The sequence below is a fragment of the Sus scrofa genome, chromosome 6 (genome assembly GCF_000003025.6).
Source record: "Sus scrofa isolate TJ Tabasco breed Duroc chromosome 6, Sscrofa11.1, whole genome shotgun sequence".
NCBI classification, from domain to species: domain Eukaryota; kingdom Metazoa; phylum Chordata; class Mammalia; order Artiodactyla; family Suidae; genus Sus; species Sus scrofa.
The window spans coordinates 44099168-44119124 of NC_010448.4; the positions used below are offsets into that span (position 1 = coordinate 44099168).

Consider the following 19957-nt stretch of genomic DNA (forward strand, 5'->3'; position numbering starts at 1 on the left):
ACCCAATCTAGCAGAGAGAAAGGAGTTCCAAGGAGCTGAAGAAAATGACTTTTATAGGCAGAAAGGGGCAGAGACAAGAAAGTTATACTAAAGCAAAAAAAGGGGGTTGTTTATTGCACAGTTACTTTCCTGTAGCGGTGACAGGGGTCTGTCAGGCAGATGACCTAACTAGTGCTGATCAGACGATTCCTGATTGATAGTTTAAGATTCCATTTCTGGGAAAGCTGAAACTGTAATGGTCTCAGTTTGGTGATGTGGAGCTTAGCACAAGCGACTCCATTTTGAGCTTGTGTCTTATTTTTTAACACGTACCCACAAAGAAAAGCAAAGTCTCAGGGTCAGGTGCCTAGTCCAACCCAGGCAAAGTGAAGAGGAAGGAGGCAGGAGAGAAGCAAAGGAAGGTGGCTCTATTCACTGAGTGTCTAGAGGGAAGAGGAAGGCTGCCACTCTGTGGAGGGCCTCTGTTAGCTTTAGCTGGTGAATGGAGCCTTTGTGAGAGCTGAGCCAAGAGTAAAGAAGCAACATCAGCACCCTATTATGTTAAGGGTGTCCCCCACCCCCCATATGATTGGGTACTCTGACCCTTTCACTTCACCACCTCAAGGATCAGGGCAACAGCCTGAGTACGCCTCACAGACAAGGCTTGGTGTGTGGGTGGTGAGCCAAGCAATGGATGAGAAAGACCACAGAAGTCAAAGCATTTTCCTGTTTTCCACTGTCAACCAAAACAACAAGGCTGCAAATAAGAGTGTATATGGGAGGAGTTCCCGTCAAGGCGCAGCAAAAATGAATCCGACGAGGAACCATGAGGTTGTGGGTTCGATCCCTGGCCTCAGTGGGTTAAAGATCTGGTGTTGCTGTGAGGTATAGTGTAGGTCACAGACGCTGTTCAGATCTGACATTGCTGTGGCTGTGGCATAGGCCGGCAGCTGTAGCTCCAATTACACTCCTAGCCTGGGAACCTCCACATGCTGCGGGTGCAGCCTTAAAAAGACAAAAAGACAAAAAGGCAAAAAAAAAAAAAAAGTGTATATGGGGACTTGAATTGCAATTCTGGAGACATGGATTTGAGTAAAACAGAGCGTTATAGGGAAGAGAAAGGGGCTTACAAAGGCAAACACCATGAGGCCGTATTTTGACACAAGAAAGGAAATATGTGTCCTTAAGGAATGGTTGTAATGAATTGTTTTAGGGTAAGGGTGTGATAAATAGGCTATCATGAGTTATATTAGGATAAATGCAATAAGTATCTTGAATTTCTGGCAAATATCTGGATACCTTCATTAGACAAGTAAGCAGTTAAAAGCTCAGATTTCATCCCCCACAATATCAAGTCCCCTTATGGAGTTTATGATCAATCTCTCTGTCCGAAACTTTATTCCCTTTCTTATCTCCTCTGACCTCAATCCTGTGCTCACTAAACGCTAATCAATCACAGCTGGATGATTAAAATTGCTGTTGTTGATAATACCATTAATGTCCTAAAATTGCTATTATATATATAATCAACATACAAACTCATGTGGTTTCTTGGGGGCAAGATGAACTAATAGACCCCTGAACCATGGACCACCAGGCAAAAGAATTGTAAGCTATACCTACTCCCAAAACTATGATTAAGAAATGTTAGAAATGGAGTTCCCGTCGTGGCGCAGTGGTTAACGAATCCGACTAGGAACCATGAGGTTGCGGGTTCGGTCCCTGCCCTTGCTCAGTGGGTTATCGATCCGGCGTTGCCGTGAGCTGTGGTGTAGGTTGCAGACGCGGCTCGGATCCCGTGTTGCTGTGGCTCTGGCATAGGCCGGTGGCTACAGCTCCGATTTGACCCCTAGCCTGGGAACCTCCATATGCCGCAGGAGCGGCCCAAGAAATAGCAACAACAACAACAACAAAAAAAAGACACTCAGACAAAAAAAAAAAAAAAAAAGAAAAAAAAGAAATGTTAGAAATGGGGAGTTCCCAACCTGGCTCAGCAGAAATGAATCCAACTAGCATCAATGAGGATGCAGGTTCAATCCCTGGCCTTGCTCAGTGGGTTAAGGATCTGGCATTGCCGTGAGAGGTGGTGTAGGTCACAGATGTGGCTTGGATCCCGAGTTGCTGTGTCTGCGGCATAGGCAAGCAGCTGTAGCTCTGATTCAACACCTAGTCTGGGAACTTCCATATGCCCAGAGTGCAGCCCTAAAAAGACAGGAGTTCCCGTCGTGGCTCAGCAGTTAACAAACCTGACCAGTATCCATGAGGATGCTGGTTTGATCCCTGGCCTTGCTCAGTGGGTTAAGGATCTGGCATTGCCATGAGCTGTGGTGTAGGTTGCAGATGTGGCTCGGATCCCACGTTGTTGTGGCTGTGGTGTAGGCTGCGGCTACAGCTCTGATTTGACCTCTAGCCTGGGAACCTCCATATATCTCAGGAAAAAAGAAAAAAAGAAAAAAAAAAAAGCTACACACAGAGTTCCCTTGTGGTGCAGTGGATTAAGGCTCTGGCAGTTGTCACTGCAGCAGCTCTGGCTGCTTCTGTGGCCTGGGAACTTTCAAATGCTGCAGGTGCAGCAAAAAAAAAGCTATGCACAATTTTAGGTTTTTTTTTTGTCTTTTGTCTTTTAAGGGCCACACCCATGACATATGGAGGTTCCCAGGCTAGGGGTCTAATTGGTGCTACAGCTGCTGGCCACAGCCACAGCCACACCAATGCAGGATCCAAGCTATGTCTTCGACCTACACCACAGCTCACAGCAACGCTAGATCCTTAACCCACTGAGCGAGGCCAGGGATCAAAACCACAATTTCATGGTTTCTAGTCAGATTCATTTCTGCTGCGCCAGGATGGGAACTCCTTGTTTGTTTGTTTTTTATGGATGCACCCACAGCATGTGGAAGTTCCTGGGCCAGGGATTGAATCTGAGCCTTTGCAGTTGTATTCTTAACCTAGTATACCACATTGAGAATTCCAACCCTCCTTCTCCCACTTTTGGCTACAATGTGCAGGGGCTTCATGTGGGATTTCAATTCCCAAACCAGGGACCGAACCTAGGTCACAGGGGTGAAAGTGCAGAGTCCTAACCATTATACCACCAGGGAACTCCTACTTGGGTTTTTGTAATCGTACTGCTGCTTTAGTCTCTAGGAAGCTTTGCTTTAGTATTCTTATCTGCAGTGCTCAAAAACAGTGTTATAAATTTTCTTTTTGCCAGTTTAATAGGTGAAAAGAATTTGAATACTATTTTGCATGTCTTTGATGAAATTTTTTTCTTTTTTGTCTTTTTACGGCTGCACTGTTGGCATATGGAAGATGCCAGCCTAGGGGTCTAATAGGAGCTGCAGCATGGCCTACACCACAGCTCACAGTGGGTCCTTAATCCACTGAGCAAGACCAGGGATGGAAACCGAGTCCTCATGGATACTAGTCAGGTTTGTTACTGCTGAGCCAGGATAGGTACTCCTTGATTAAATTTCAATATTGAGCATATCATCCATTGTCTGAGTGCTTTTTCCCATCCTTTGCCTATATATTTTATCTAGGTGACATCTGTTTTCTTTTTTCTTTCTTCCCTTTTTTTTTTGGCCACACCCGCAGCATGTGGAAGTTCTGGGCCTGGGATCAAACCAAGCCACAGCAGTGACAACACGGGATCCTTAACCTGCTGAGCCACCAGGAACTCCGACATTTGTCATCTTGTTAATATGTAAGAGCTCTTTACATAGAAGGACCTCTGTTTTCTAACCTGTAACAAGCCTTGGCTGGGAGTCCAAACCTCAGGCTACAGGACGACCCTTAGGCGTCTTAAGCCGGAAGCCGGATAGAGGAGTACACACGTCCCTGAAAGGCTCCCAGTCTCTAGCACGCCCAGAGGTGTGAACACTCCGCTTAAACTGAAGCCTGAGCTGGAGCCACCAGCCCAGGGACTCCCAAGGCCCCGCCCACTCGGCGCCCACTGGCGGCCGCAGTGCGCAGGAACGGAAGCTGAGGCGCCCCTCCCCCACCTGCTTCCGGCCGCGGCTCATTTCTCCCGCCTCCGCCTCCGCCGCGGCTCGTGGTCTTCCCGCCATGGCACTGTCGCGGGGGCTGCCCCGGGAGCTGGCCGAGGCCGTGGCCGGCGGCCGGGTCCTGGTGGTGGGCGCGGGAGGCATCGGCTGCGAGCTCCTTAAAAACCTTGTGCTCACCGGCTTCTCACACATCGACCTGGTGAGGGCCAGGCGTGCGCGCGGGCTGAATGGCGGGCCGTGGAGACGGGGCCGGGGGTTCGTGGCCCGGGGGTCGGGACCGGAGTTGGGGCGCGGGGCTGGGCCAAGAGGCCCCGGGGTCGTGGCTGCCTGCGTAGAGGAAGCTCTTCGACGGGGACGGGGCCGGCCTCGCCGCATCCCGGGCCGGCTCCGCACGCCGAGGAGGCCGAGGGGGCTGAGGGCCCGGGTCTTCCGGGCGTCCCGCGGCGGGCCGCCCCCCGCTTCCCGGGAAGCGCCAATTTGTGGCGGCTATAGGGTGTGGAAGCGGACTGGTGTCCCCGCTTCAGAACAGTTCCCCAGCTTTAACCCGAGGCAGAAGGTGATTGTCTTGTGTCCCTTATGGATGTTGAGAATGTTCAATTCGGAAGTCCCCCATAACTCAGAAATAATGATCCAGAGCAGAGTATGGCGGTAATAGCAACCTGGACCTACTGAGCGCTTGTCTGGAGCCCCCGTGCTGCCCTGAGTGGTTTACTCGCCTTAACGCATTTACTCTTCACTACTCTCATAGGCTTGTAAACGCTGCTTTCATTCCAGTTTATTTTCAACAGATAAGAGGAAAAAGGAGATGCAGTGGAGTTTAGTAACTTACCTTGGATCGCTAAGCAAGTTGTAGAACTCCTTTGGCACTCGCGCTCCTCTGTTCTGGGGGCACATAATCTGCGTTACAATCATTGTTGTCACCTTAGATCGTATGCTCGCTTATTTCGTTAAAGATGGATGTTTAGGATTTTAACTTTTGCAATGACAGGAAGTTACTGTAGTTAGAATCAAGTTATTTCTATTACTGTGAACTTTGTAATTGGAGTTGTAACCTGGAGTTTGGATGTGAGTTTACAGTGTCTTAAGGCGTAGTGAAGACATGGAATTTAAAAAAAAAAAAAAAAAAAAGTGGCTGACTGAACTAATAAATGAGTGACTAGGGGAAAAGACTATGCATTTTTGTTTGGTTCTTATAGAGTTAGTCTTTCCATTCAGTTCTGTATCACATATCCCAAATATGATTGTTGCATTGCTAATAACTCCTGGTACTTCTTTAAAAGGACCATTTTGTAATAGACAAGACAGTGAATTTGGGCACCTGAAAAATGAATGCTGATCCTTTTTATTTGGTTTAATTTCAATATAAACTTAGGAAGTACAAATAAAAAATGTTAGGTGAGTATATGTTTTGGTGATTTCACAAATATTTCATTTCTCATATTTTATTGAGATGGAATGAAAGTGGTATTAGTTATTATTATATCTTATATTTCCATATAAATATATATATATATATATTTTTTTTTTTTTTTTGGTTGGAGGTGGGGCAGGCAATGCCCTTGGCATGTGGGAGTTCCTGGGCTAGGGATCGTACCTTCAACACAACAGTGACCTGAGCCACTGTAGTGACAACCTGTTGCTCCACAAGAGAACTCTCTGCTTATATTGACTTTTAAGCAGCAATTAGTTAAGACTTAAAACCTGACACTTTTTCTTCTTCCTTGCTTTTTCTTTTTTGGTCATCCTTTGGCATATGGAGTTCGTGGGCCAGGGATCAGATCCAGGCTGCAGTCGCAACCTATGTTGCACCACCCATCCTCTTGTGCCACAGTGGGAACTCCAAAGTGTAACACTTTTAACCTTGTGTAGAATTTTACTTCTATAGCCCTCAGGTAATAATTGTAAATGAAATTATGTCATAGGTAAAGACTTTTGAATTAAAGCAGCAAAAATTCAGTAATCTGTTTGCCAGGTGTCATGTGAGAAAAAAACAGGGCACAGTTAAATCTATTATGTTTTATTTGAGAGAGTAACTAGATTGATGAAGAAATGATGGCAGTATAACACATTTTCAACTAATTTTATGGCATATAAGGGCATAGAAGGAATTTCCAGAGTTCTGGTCATGGCTCAGTGGTTAAGAAACCCAACTAGGAACGATGAGGTTGCAGGTTCGATCCCTGGCCTCACTTAGTGGGTTAAGGATCTGGTGTTGCCATGAGCTGTGGTGTAGGTTGCATATATGGCTCAGATCCCACGTTGCTGTGGCCATGGTGTAGGCCAGCAGCTACAGCTCCTATTCGACCCCTAGCCTGAGAATCTCCGTATGCCATGGGTGTAGCCCAAAAAAAAAAAAAGGAATTTCTTAATTTTTTGTCAGGATGATTAAAGAGCAAAATGTATCCTAAAATATTTTTGATTCCACAGAAAAGAGACTCATAGAATTTGGGAACAGACTTGTGGTTGCCAAGGGGAAGGGGTGGGATGGACTGGGAGTCTGGGGTTAATGGGTGCAAACTATTTCATTTGGAGTAGAGAAACAAATGAGATCCTGCTGTATAGATGTAGGGGACTATATCTAGTCACTTGTGATGGAACATGATGGAGGATAATGTGAGAAAAAGAGTGTGTGTGTATGACTGGGTCACTTTGCTGTACAGTAGAAATTGACAAAACACTAAATCAACTATAATGGAAAAAATGAAAATCACAAAATAAATAACATTTTTGAAAAAGTTATCTCTGAAATTAAATCCTGGTTTTTCTTAAAAAACATACATTAAATTATTTACTTATTTATACATGCATCATACTGTGCCTGTGGCATATGGAAGTTGCCAGATCGGGGATTGAGCCTGAGCCACAGCAGCAACTCAAAAGCCACTGCAGTGGCAACACCAGAGTCTTAACCTCCTGTGCCACAAGAGAACGCCTGCATGAAATTATTTTTATCAACTTAGCAACTTTGGTATTACTGGTTGAAAAGCATTTTCTCCACTAATGTAGAAAATATCAGAAGTTCTGGGTTATGGATGCTGAGGTAGTGATACTTATTGTTCAGACATAGAGGAAATTTGTGATTTATTTGGAGTTTATGCATTTGTAGATTGATCTGGATACTATTGATGTCAGCAACCTCAACAGACAGTTTTTGTTTCAAAAGAAACATGTTGGAAGATCAAAGGCTCAGGTAACTTTGTATTTCTCCTATCGTTTTCTGTTTAGCCGTTTATATTTCTGCCCTTTGGTGGCTCTTCTATTTATGGACTCTGGTATGAGGGAGATCATGGGGAAGCCATCTCCTTGTACCTGAGGGATTGTGACAAGTAAGATCTGTCCAGTAAAGGACTGAAGACTGTCCTCATTTTTCGGTCTGCAGGGGAAATAAAAGTACTCTACCCAAACCTGTAAATGGTGTCCCTCTCTTACTTAAATTTCTGATTATTTACTTGGCACGAGCTTTGTGTTCCTATATTCCCTGGAGGTTGGTTGGCTGCTCCTGTACTTGGGAGCTTGAGAAGCTACACCCTGTGCTGTTGTTCTCTTTAAAAGACAGTCTCCCCGACTTATCTTTAGTTCCTTGAATGTCCATCTTGATTCAGGTTTTTAAACATTTTTTCCCTTTTCTTCTCTTCTAGGCTTTTGGGCAAACTTCCACTCTTCTTTACACATTTCAAATTTTCTCTAGGAGTGCTTTCCTAAACCTCTTAGACTGAGTCAGATCTTTCTCTCATAACTACCTCTACTTTTATTTTTGTCTTTTTAGGGCCACACCAGCGGCATATGGGGGCTCCCAGGCTAGGGGTCCAATTGGAGCTACAGCTCCCAGCCTACACCACAGCCACAGAAACAACAGATCCGAGCCACATCTGTGACCTACACCACAGCTCACTGGCAATGCCAGATCTTTAGCCCACTGATCGGGGCTAGGGATCGAACCTGTGTCCTCATGGATACTAGTCAGATTGGTTTCCATTGAGCCATGACAGGAACTCCAACAACTTCTACTTTTTCTGTGTATATTTATCATAGTTTGTAATTAAATTTATCTAGGTGATTATTTGATTAATGTCACTTTTGCTCACCAAGTGCCTTATGCAGATTCTCTTATATGGAAGATGCTTAGTAGATATTCTTTGGGTAAATGACTACTTGGTTACTGCATTTGATACTTTTGCTGAAGCTTGCCATTCATGAACAGGTGTGTATGAGAGGGGCAGCTCTCTGGTTATTTTCTAAGTATGTGTAATAGCTTAATCTTAATAAAATTTTCTGTTAACATTTTTATATTTCTTTAGGTTTTAATAAGGTAGTGTTATGTAAGTAGGTGAAACAACTGTTGTGCACCATAAATATATTTCACATACAGAGAGAAATGTTGTAGTAACTTAGTAAATTAGTAATTTAGTGTTGTTTGTTTTTCCAGGTTGCCAAAGAAAGTGTACTGCAGTTTTACCCGAAAGCTAATATCATAGCCTACCATGACAGCATCATGAAGTATGCTCTGATTATTATGTTGCAAAATTATGTTTGCTGTGAATTTTTAATTAAACCTTTGGAAGATATTTTTATTAGCTAAATGTATGAACTCAAAAGTCATTCTGCTTTTTAAGATTTTTTTTTTTGGGGGGGGATAATTTGTGTGATAGGTTGTGCCCACATAAGTGGCATTCATTTAAGTTATACATATTTTTATATATTTATATGATTTGAATGATTTAGGTAAGAGGTGAGTTACTTTAATACTTTCAATAAATAAGTTACTTGGAAACCTAAAAGGAACTTATAGTCTTATTTTAAATAAAAAGATATTCTAAACTATGAGAAATTATATGTGGTGATTTGGGCTTTTTAAATATATCGCTCTCGTTCTGTTGGATTTTAGCTGTGCCCTTTTTCAGTTTAAAAGATTCTCTCCCGAAATAATTTACTGGGATTGTCACTTCTGTAATATAACAGTGAGAATTGTGATGGGGCAGTAGTTTGGATGGTACTTAAATATGCTCTGATCTCAGTAAAGATAGAGTGGATATATAGCTTTGGAGGTGTTGGGTCAAAGGAACTCTGGGTCTAAAATATCCTTTATCTGTCGTTGTTCTCCAGCTGACAAGTAAATGGTGTTAAAAATAATATGTTCTTGTTTGAGGCCTGGAATTAGAAAAAGTCTTATGCTTTTTCAGGGAGTTTGTGCCTATATCTTCCTTTTTATTCTCTGCTAGTTTGCTCTATAAGATTGCCTATAGCCCTACAACCTGCTTAGCCTGTGTTGCTTTCCCAGTGCTGCTAAAAGCAGGGACCCTAGGGGCCTGACCCCTGCCTGATCCTGACCATGTGAGGTGAAGCCAGAGGCCAGGCTGATCCTGGGAATGTATTCTTTGCATGTTCCCAGGCACTTGCTGCCCCAAGAAGGCCTGGTGGGACTAGTAGAAGTCATGCCAGTTTGAGATTCTACTCTTGTGCCTGAGGTAACTGGCCAAAAAGGATATGTAATCACTCATAGGAATTAGGGGGAAATAATTTCTTTTAAATTTTTTATGGTGTTTGGAAAAGGCAAACCTTTCTATATGGTTGAGACCCCTAATATCTGTTATTTTTGCACTCTTATTACTTTAATATGCTTTTTAGGACCCTGTATTGTATTATGAAGCTCATGTGTAAGGCCAGTTATTTTGGTGACCATTTTTTCTTTTTCTTTTCTTTTTTTTTTTCTTTTTCTTTTCTTTTTTTTACTTTGTAGCCCTGACTATAATGTGGAATTTTTCGACAATTTATATTGGTTATGAATGCTTTAGATAACAGAGGTGAGATTATTTTAATATTTTTAAGTATTTTCCCCTTCCTCCATAACAAGGTTATTTACACATTTAGTATTAACAAAAATATTTCCTTATGAGTTAGACCCTCAAAGACCTAAAGGGAAGTAAGATCAGATTTAAAGCTAACCGGTTGATTATAATTTTAACTAGAACTAATGTGAATGTAGGGGAAGTTAAAATCGTTGAAGAGCATGACTGCATAGGGCTGCATGCATGTGTATGTTTCATATTATCCCAGCACTTAAACACAGTGTGACATCCTTCATTTATGTGGAGATCTAAGAAATATCAGTGCCCATTTTTTTTTACCCAAGACTAATTAAATTAGACTCTGGATGGGATGTAAAGATCATATTTTTTCACAGTTCCCCAAATGATCTAAAGGGTAATTAGGGCCAAAAACTACTATTTTGACAATAAGGCAACAGGATGCCAAAGTTAGCGTTGGAGTCATGGCTCTTGAATTATTTTCAGTATATCTGGTGCTGTAAGGTATCAGATGGGATCCTATGGCATGCACACATTGTAGATTATTTAAATTTTACACAGTAGTGGTGATGTTTCATATAATCAATATTGTATAGCCAGTTATTTTTATAAAATCTGTATGTCTGGAATGTGGAGTAAAAATACTTAATAACACTCTTTTTCTATAATTATTTCCACATGTAAAATACATCTGTCAAATAATATATGAGTTTCTAACATTTTTGGGCCAGAAATAATCAAGTGAGAAAACAGACAAATTAGCATGAGAGTCAGGATAACACTTAACTAGACTCATCTTTTTTCCCCTAACCTTAAACTGCCTTAATATTTCCAAGTTGATATTCCACATTCTCCATTCACGTATGTATATTAGCTGATAATGATAGCAGAATAAGAGCAAGTTCAGGACTTGGAGAACATTGAAACATTGTTTTAGCCAAGGTTAATAGAAGTAGGCACAGCAGTAGAAGAGGCAGATCACACTTTGGAATTTAAAATAATATGTATGCAGTGCTTTTCCTGGAGTAAATTTGTGATCTGAATTTCTTAAGTTTAAAATTTTGCTGGTAAATAACTTTTTTTGGTAAATATCTTAGATATACGTAACATCTGTATTACTTTGGTCATAGCTATAAGGAAATCGTATATGAAGTAAACATGAAAAAAATTTAGTTTGGGTGAATTTCATCCTACTTAAAGGTAACTGTAACTTTTTTCTTTGTTTTTTTCCTGTAAACTGTTAATTAGTATCTTTCTTCCAGCTGCCCGCAACCATGTTAATAGAATGTGTCTAGCAGCTGATGTCCCTCTTATTGAGAGTGGAACTGCTGGTTATCTTGGGCAAGTAACCACTATCAAAAAGGTAAAGAACTTTTTTTTTCTTTATTTGGGACCTTAAGGAGGGAAAAAGTAAACTTTGGATATATGTGATATGGTAGGATGCTATAAAGGTACCCAAAAGAGTACAGGCAGAGGTGTTTGAGCTCTTTGCTACTTTGTGTCATGTAGCTTGTGATTAAAATCCTTAGGTTGGCAATCATAATAAGCTTGCCTTTTAAAATTCTTAGTAGACATGTCATGCTGTAGTTGATATATGGTAAACCAGTCTGGTAAAAAGTTACTTTAAAAAAGTATGGATATAGGAGTTCCCGTCTTGGCGCAGTAGTTAATGAATCCGACTAGAAACCATGAGGTTGCGGGTTCGATCCCTGGCCTTGCTCAGTGGGTTACGGATCCCGAGTTACTCTGAGCTGTGGTGTAGGCCAGAGGCTACAGGTCCGATTCGACCCCCTAGCCTGGGAACCTCCATATGCCGCGGGAGCCGCCCTAGAAAAGGCAAAAAGACAAAAAAAAAAAAAAAAAAGTATGGATATATAGATGTGAAGAGTACTATGAAACAATTTTCGATGAGGTTGTGAAATGGTTCAAATATTTAGATAGAACTAGAGAGTGAGTATACCTGTGTGTTCATAACCCTGTTTGTACAGTCTCAGCATTTGGGTTTTTTTTGTTTGTTTGTTTTTTGTCTTTTTGCTATTTCTTGGGCTGCTCCCTGGCATATGGAGGTACCCAGGCTAGGGGTCGAATCGGAGCTGTAGCTGCCAGCCTACGCCAGAGCCACAGCAACTCAGGACCCAAGCCACGTCTGCAACCTACACCACAGCTCACAGCAGCGCTGGATCCTTAACCCACTGAGCAAGGGCAGGGACCGAACCTGCAAGCTCATGGTTCCTAGTCGGATTCGTTAACCACTGTGCCATGATGGGAACTCCAGTCTCAGCATTGTTATTCATTCACTGCTCAGATCTTTTTTCTTGTAAGAAATTAAACATAGATACATTTGAAGAATCATTTTGCAGATTTGAAACTAAACAGAATTAAATCCTACTTTAAATTTGTGGGGTTTTTTGTTTTTGTTTTTTTTGGTCTGCTTTTTGGTGGTTTACCCATGTTAAAATTCTGGCTCTGCTTCAGTTGTTCTACTGTTTAATATTACTGTTTGGAAGCTTATATCATTCAACAAAGTCATGTAAATATCAGTGTAAGAGGGATGACTGCTTGCCATATGGCTGCCCCAAGAGAGCATATTGGAAGGACACCAGAAATGGCATCATGGAGAAAACCCTGGATCTGCTGCAGTGTATATTAAAACAAGATTGCAGGTTTGGGGTCTTTAAGCATTGTTAGAAAGACGTTGCTCATTAGCATGATTCTGAGACACTAGTATGTATTAAGACTGAGATTGAGGATGTTTCCTGGTGGCTCCAGTGGTTTAAGGGCCTGGCATTGTCACTGGTGTGGCTTGTGTTCAGTTTGGCGTTACCATGAGCTGTGGTGTTGGTCGCAGACTCGCTTGGATCCTGAGTTGCTGTGGCTCTGGTTTCGGCCGGTGGCTACAGTTCCGATTGGACCCCTAGCCTGGGAACTTCCATATGCCATGGGAAGCGGCCCTAGAAAAGTCAAAAAGACAAAAAAAAAAAAAAGAAAAAAGAAAAGAAAATCGTCTCAGGTGCTGTAAGGTTCTTTCTGGGATTCCTTAAAGTGTAGCTTTAGAAATAACCCTTTATGAGAACTATATCCAGTCACTTGTGATGGAACATGATGAAGGATAACGTGAGAAAAGGATAACTGGGTCATTTTGCTGTACGGTAGAAATTGACAGAACACTGTAAATCAACTAAAATGGAAGAAAGTAAAACCCAGTTTAAAAAAAGAAAGAGAAAAAGAAAAAACCCTTTAGCAACAAAACGAAGAGTATTTGGTTAACAATACGCAGGATTTTTCCATGTATCTGGATAGCTCTAGAAATTTTTTTTAAATGGAGGTATAGTTGATTTACAATGTTGTGTTAGTTTCAAGTGTACAGCACAGTGATTCAGTTTATACTATAAATCTATCTTTTTTTTTTTTTTTTTTTTTTTTTTGTCTTTGTCTTTTTGTTGTTGTTGTTGTTGCTGCTATTTCTTGGGCCGCTCCCGCGGCATATGGAGGTTAAGGGGTTGAATCGGAGCTGTAGCCACCGGCCTACGCCAGAGCCACAGCAACACAGGATCCGAGCCACGTCTGCAACCTACACCACAGCTCACGGCAACGCCGGATCGTCAACCCACTGAGCGAGGGCAAGGACCGAACCTGCAACCTCATGGTTCCTAGTCGGATTCGTTAACCACTGCGCCACGACGGGAACTCCTATCTATTTTATTTTATATATAGTAGTGTGTATATGTTAATCCTAACCTTCCAGTTTATTCTACTCCTGCTCCTAAATTAATGCTGTTTTTGTTGTTCTTGTTGTTAGTTTTTTGTGGATGTTGTTGTTTTTTCTGTTTTTTTTCTAGGGCTGCACTTAGAGCATATGGAAGTTCCCAGGTTAGGGGTCGAATCAGAGCTTCAGCTGCTGACCTAAGCCACAGCCACAGCAACACCAGATCTGAGTCGTGTCTGTGACCTGCACCACAGGTTACAGCAATGCTGGATCCTTAACCCACTGAGTGAGGCCAGGGATCGAACCTGTGGACTCACAGATACTAATCAGGTTTGTTACTGCTGAGCCACAACAGGAACTCCCTCCAAATTAATACTTTTTAAGTTCACTTAATCTTTAGGAACTTAGAAGGATAAAGCTATACAAAATATTTAAATAATTGGGTTTCACAACTTTGAGAGGTAATTGGTTGGAAAACTTATTTGTCTTTCTAATCTGTTGGTGTGATCAAGGTAAACTTGTGCTTAATATTCAGGTACAGTAATTTTTTTTTTAGGGCTACACCTACAGCATATGGAAGTTCCTAGGCTAGGGTCAAATAGGAGCTACAGCTACAGCCTATGCCACAGTCACAGCAATGCCAAATCTGAATGGTTATCTGCAACGTATACCACAGTTCACAACAACACCGGATCCTTAACCCACTGAGCAGGGCCAAGGATTGAACCTTCGTCCTCATGGATACTAGTAGGGTTTATTACTGCCAAGCCACAATGGGAACTCCTCAGGTGTAGTAATTTTTATTTGGCTTATTGTAATGGTGTTCACAGGGCCAGTAGTCAGAGTAGTCCTGGCTGAACCTTAGCTGTGACTATGACAATTATAGTTCCTTATCTACAGAGTAAGGATTTTGGAGTCACTATATTTTTAAATTTTCTTGACAGTTGGTATGTAGATGAATGAATAAAATGTTTATGATTATATTACCTTACAATATTAGGTACCATCATGGGATAAATGTTTTTCTCATATCCTGACTTTGCAGGGTGTGACTGAGTGTTACGAATGTCATCCCAAACCAACCCAGAGAACTTTTCCCGGCTGTACAATTCGTAACACACCTTCAGAACCTATTCATTGCATCGTTTGGGCGAAATATTTGTTCAAGTAAGAGTATATATATATTTATGGGCATACTTTTAAGACTGATGATGGACAGTGGGATCATTTTATTTTAATACCTTGGGGAAATTGTAATTGTGATGAAGCTTAGTCTGATTAGACAGGCATGTAACTAATGAATACAATCTGTATTGGAAATATAAAAGCACACTTAGGAATTCCTGTTGTGGCTCAGCGGAAACGAATCTGAGTAGTATCCATGAGGATGTGGGTTCGACCTCTGGCCTCACTCAGTGGGTCAGGGTCCCTCCTTTCCATGAGCTGTGGTATAGGTCACAGATGCGGCTCAAATCCAAGTTGCTGTGGCGTAGGCTGGCAGCTGTAGCTCTCTGATTTGACCCTTAGCCTGGCAACTTCCATGTGCTGAGGGTGCGGCCCTAAAAGCAAAATAAAGCAAAGCATGCTTAGAAGTAATTCATTGGAGTTTTTCTTGTGGCACAGCCAGTTAAGAACCCAGTAAGAGAAGCAACTCATTGTTTAAAAAAAATGGAAGTTAAAAGTACTTTTGAGTTTCTGGTAGCTTAATGGTTTAGGACTTGGCATCATTACTGCTGTTTCAGTCCCTGGCCCAGGAACTTCGATGTCACAGGTGTGACCAAAAAAAACTCCACAAAACTTTGTAATGATACTGAAAATACCACGTGTGGAACTTGTAGGATACATTGAATGTGGTAGTTGGAAGAAAAGTGAGAGGCTTACACACATGAAGAAAGGTGAACATTAATAGAGAGCAAAGGTTTCAACTTATGTTAGAAAAAGAACAACGTCGTAAGCAAAAAATTAGAAAGAAGGTGTAATAGAGTTATGAGCAAAAAATAAAAATTGGCAGGTTGAGAGGAAAGATAGATAACTAAGTGGGGAGTGTAATCTCAGCATAGATTACAATGATAATAAGGAAAAGAATGGATGATAATAAGAGAAGATTATGCCAGGATATTTAAAAATTTAATGATTGGATAAACTCATTTAAAATACTTCAAAATTTCCTGACTTTAAAGGAAATAAAAACCTGAAATCGTACTGTCCCTTGGGGAAACTTAATCAGTGGTTTAAATTCTTCTGAATAATGTGCCAAATCTACGTGAGTTTACAGGTGATTTCCAGTAAATTTGCTAGGAATTTATCATTCTAATGTTACATGAATTCAGTGTTTTTTTTCTTTTCTTTTCTTTGCTTTTTTTTGCTTTTTAGGGCCACACCTACAGCATATGGAGGTTCCCAGGCTAGGGGTCGAATCAGAGCTGTAGCTGCTGGCCTACACCACAGCCGTAGCAACGCAGGATCCAAGTTGCGTCTTCGACCTACGCCACAGTTCATGGCAACAATCCACGGAGCAAGGCCAGGGATTGAACCTGCGTCCTCATGGATGCTAGTCGGATTCGTTAACTGCTGAGCCATGACAGGAACTCCAAAATTCACATAATTTCTTTTAAAAGGAATATATCATGTTATGGGGTTATCATGTCTTTGACAGCAAATTCAGTTAAGGCCATTCATTATGAGATAAAAGGAAAATTGTGAGACATTCTTACTCATAAATGTTGATGAAAAAATCCTATACAAAACATTAGCATATGAATCTAAAATGGTATAAAACAAAAGTATATCATGACCAAGGTGCATTTATTCCAGGAATGCAAGTATGGTTTAACAATAAAAAATTTATAGGAGTTCCCGTCATGGTGCAGCGGAAATGAATCCCACTAAGGTTGCAGGTTCCATTCCTGGCCTTGCTCAGTGGGTTTAGAATCCGGCATTGCTTTGAGCTGTGGTATACGTTGCAGATGCAGCTCAGATCCCTTGTTGCTGTGGCTGTGGCTTAGGCCAGCAGCTGTAGCTCGGATTCGACCCCTAGCCTGGAAACCTCCATATGTTGTGGGTGTGGCCTAAAAAGCAAAAAATAAAATTTATAAATTTTATTTACTTCATTAGAAAATTAAAGGGAAACTAAATAATCTTCATAGATGTAGAAAAAGCATTTGGTAAAATTTAGTGAACACCCTTTCATGACAAAAATTCTCAGTAAATTAGGAAGAGACCTTTATCAACCTGATACCTTCTAGAAATCTATAGCAGACCTTGGCTTTCTTTATTTTTTGACTAAGGTATGATATACTCACTTAGAAAAGTACATATAGAATGGTATAATGACAGAATTTCACAAGAGATAAACTTACAAGCTTTATTTCCTGGCAGGCATTTTTTTCCTGTTTAATAGACTTGACTTTTTAGAACAATTGAAGATTTACAGAACAATTAGAAGGTAGCGCAGGGATCCCAGTGCTCAGTTTCTTCTGTTGTAACCATATTATGTTACCATGATACACACACAACAATTAAGGAACCAATGTTGATACATTATTTACATATTTACCCAGTGTCTTTTTTTTTGTTGTTGTTATTTCTTGGGCCGCTCCCACGGCATATGGAGGTTCCCAGGCTAGGGGTCTAATCGGAGCTGTAGCCACCGGCCTACACCAGGGCCACAGCAACGCGGGATCCGAGCCATGTCTGCAGCCTACACCACAGCTCACGACAACGCCTGATCCTTAACCCACTGAGCAAGGGCAGGGACGGAACCTGCAACCTTATGGTTCCTAGTCGGATTCATTAACCACTGTGCTACGACGGGAACTCCCCCAGTGTCTTTTATAATTAGTTATCATGTCTCTTTTAGGCCCTCTTTTAAGAGGGCCGTGACAGTTTCTCAGTCTTATTTTTTTCTTGTTTTTCTCTCTCCTTTTTTGGCCACACCTGCAGCATATGGAACTTTGCCATGCCAGGGATCAAACCAGCACTGCCACAGAGCCAAGCTGGATCATTAACCCACTGTGCTGCAATGGGAACTTGACTCGTTTTTGATGAGTACTGACCAGGCATTTTATAGGATGTCCCGCTAATGGAATCTGATGTTTTTCTCATGATAATACAGTGGTGTTACGGGTTATTGAGAGGAAGACCACAGAGGTAGTGTGCCATTTTCATCATATCATATGATGGGTACATGTTATCAACATGATTTATGACTATTAATGTAGGCCTTGGTCACTCAAGGTGTTTGGTTTCTCCAGCTGTGATTATTCCCTCTTCCTCTCTGTATATTGTCCTGTCTCTTCTCACCCATTTGCTGTTATCAGTGTGGACTCGTTGATACTGAATTTTTTCCTTTTTTGACCATGCACACAGCATGTGAATCAAACCCATGTCACAGCAGTGACCTGAGCTGCTGCAGTGACAACAGCGGGTCCTCAGCCCACTTTGCCACAAGGGAACTCCCTGTATATATTTTATAGCTTGGGTTATAATCTAATGCTACTTTATTTTTTCCAGCTTGGGCCATTGGGAGCTCTCCAGTTGCCTTTGCGCTCTTTAATATGTTACCGTTGATGTGTAATTTTGGGGGGAAGCAGTTGTTTATTTTCTGGTACTTCAGGATACTCCAGGCTCATCTTGTATATTTCCTGCTCTAGCACTACAATTAGACATCTCTCCAAGCAGCCCTGGTTCTGTTTATTGAAGAGTGATATTAGGAACCAAGATATGAATGCTTAGGCATGTTACTGTGGTGCCCTCATAGCTGACGGAGCAAAAAGTATATTTATACTAATTTGTGTATATTCAGTATAATATGATTCAGTGCAATTCTAATTAAAACTGGGAATCTTATTGGAACTTTTTCAGCTGATTCTAAAATTTATATGGAAGAATAAAGACTAAGTGGAACCAAAACATTCCTGGAAAAAAGTTGAGGTGACTTGCTCTAACAGATGTCAAGATTTAATATCAGCTGCAAGTAATTCAGTGAATTACCAGTGCAGAGATAAACAGACCATGGCTGAGGTTACATAATAGATGCCTGATGAAAGAATGGACTAAATAAAAGAGAAGGCGGTTCATTATCAATGTGAAAAAAATTATATTCTCTAGTTCAAACAATGTGTAAATAAACAATAGAAATTAAGTCCAAGTGGATTAATTAGATGTGAAAGGCAAAACTTCAAATTGTTCTCAATTAGAAAATCTTTATCCTCGAGGTTAAGGAATAGTTTCTCAAGATACAAAAAAATGCTAACCGTGGAGTCTTCTTGTGGCACAGTGGGTTAAGGACCTTCTTCGGTTTGATGTCTGGCCTGGGAACTTCCACATGCCTGTGGGTTTGGCCAAAAAAAAGTGCTAATCATAAAAGAAAGGATTTATACATTCAAATTCGCCAAATATTTTGTCATTAAGAGACATTACAAATAATGTACAGATAATAAACTATTATATGGCACAAAATATCTGCAACATAAGCAACTAAAATTATGATCTTGAATGTATTTCTGTAATCAGTAAGAAAAAGACAACCTGACAAAATAATACATTTTTTCCCTTAAAGGGAAACCTAATTAGGCAATAAACAAATGAATATAATGTTTAACTTAATGATTAACCTGAAAGATTAAGAATAAAACCACAGTAACATACTTTTTTTTCTTTTTAAGGCTGAACCTGTGGCATATGGAAGTTCCCAGGTTATGGGTTGAATCAGAGCTGCAGCTGCTGCCCTACACCACAGCTCATGGCAACACCAGATCTTTAACCCACTCAGTGAGGCTAGGGATCGAACCCACATTCTCATGGATACTAGTTGAGTTTGTTACTGCTGAGCCACAGTGGGAGCTCCACATACAATTTTATACTCGCTAGTTTGGCAAAACATTAAATCTAGAGAGTAAATAAATCAATAGGAACTCTTATAGGCCTATAGTGTATTGGGTATATAATCAGTATGAGAAATAAATTGCCATTTTCTTGAAAGGTGTATCAGGATCTTTGAGATTTTAAATGTACAAAGGATTTCTTCAAGATAGTTTTATTATAAGTCATGTATTTTGAAAGTTATTAAACAGTTTTTAGGATAACTTGATTAACAAAAGGGAATTTCAGCTTAATACTTTTCTATGATTTTGTGAGACTCTACGTACTACTATGAAAAAAGTGTCTTTTTTTTTCCACTGCTGAGTTTCCTGCACCCAGTGTGGTGCCCGACACATAATAGGTATGTCAATATTTGTTTAACAGCTAGCTGCAGGTATACTTCACAAGCACTGTACTGGCAGCAAAATGTTATCCACATTGGAATGTAAAACTGCTCACCTCTTTCTTTTGGGGGGGTGGCTTTTGAGGGCTTCGCACCCACAGCATATGGAGGTTCTTGGCGGGCTAGGGTCTCCTCGGAGCTTGTAGTTGCTGGCCTACACCACAGCCACAGCAGCTTGGGGTGCAAGCCTCATCTT

The 19957-nt window shown here is 41.1% G+C and overlaps 1 protein-coding gene across 1 annotated transcript in view; it reads left to right on the forward strand.

The window, feature by feature from the left end:
• UBA2 (ubiquitin like modifier activating enzyme 2) overlaps positions 3983 to 19957 on the forward strand; it is a 38247-nt gene continuing 22272 nt past the window's right edge. The window contains 7 exon segments of the mRNA XM_021097539.1: positions 3983 to 4185; positions 7093 to 7176; positions 8413 to 8483; positions 9724 to 9746; positions 9749 to 9787; positions 11053 to 11153; positions 14542 to 14663. Of these exon segments, the coding sequence (XP_020953198.1) occupies positions 4048 to 4185; positions 7093 to 7176; positions 8413 to 8483; positions 9724 to 9746; positions 9749 to 9787; positions 11053 to 11153; positions 14542 to 14663 (578 nt within the window). The 5' untranslated portion in view covers positions 3983 to 4047.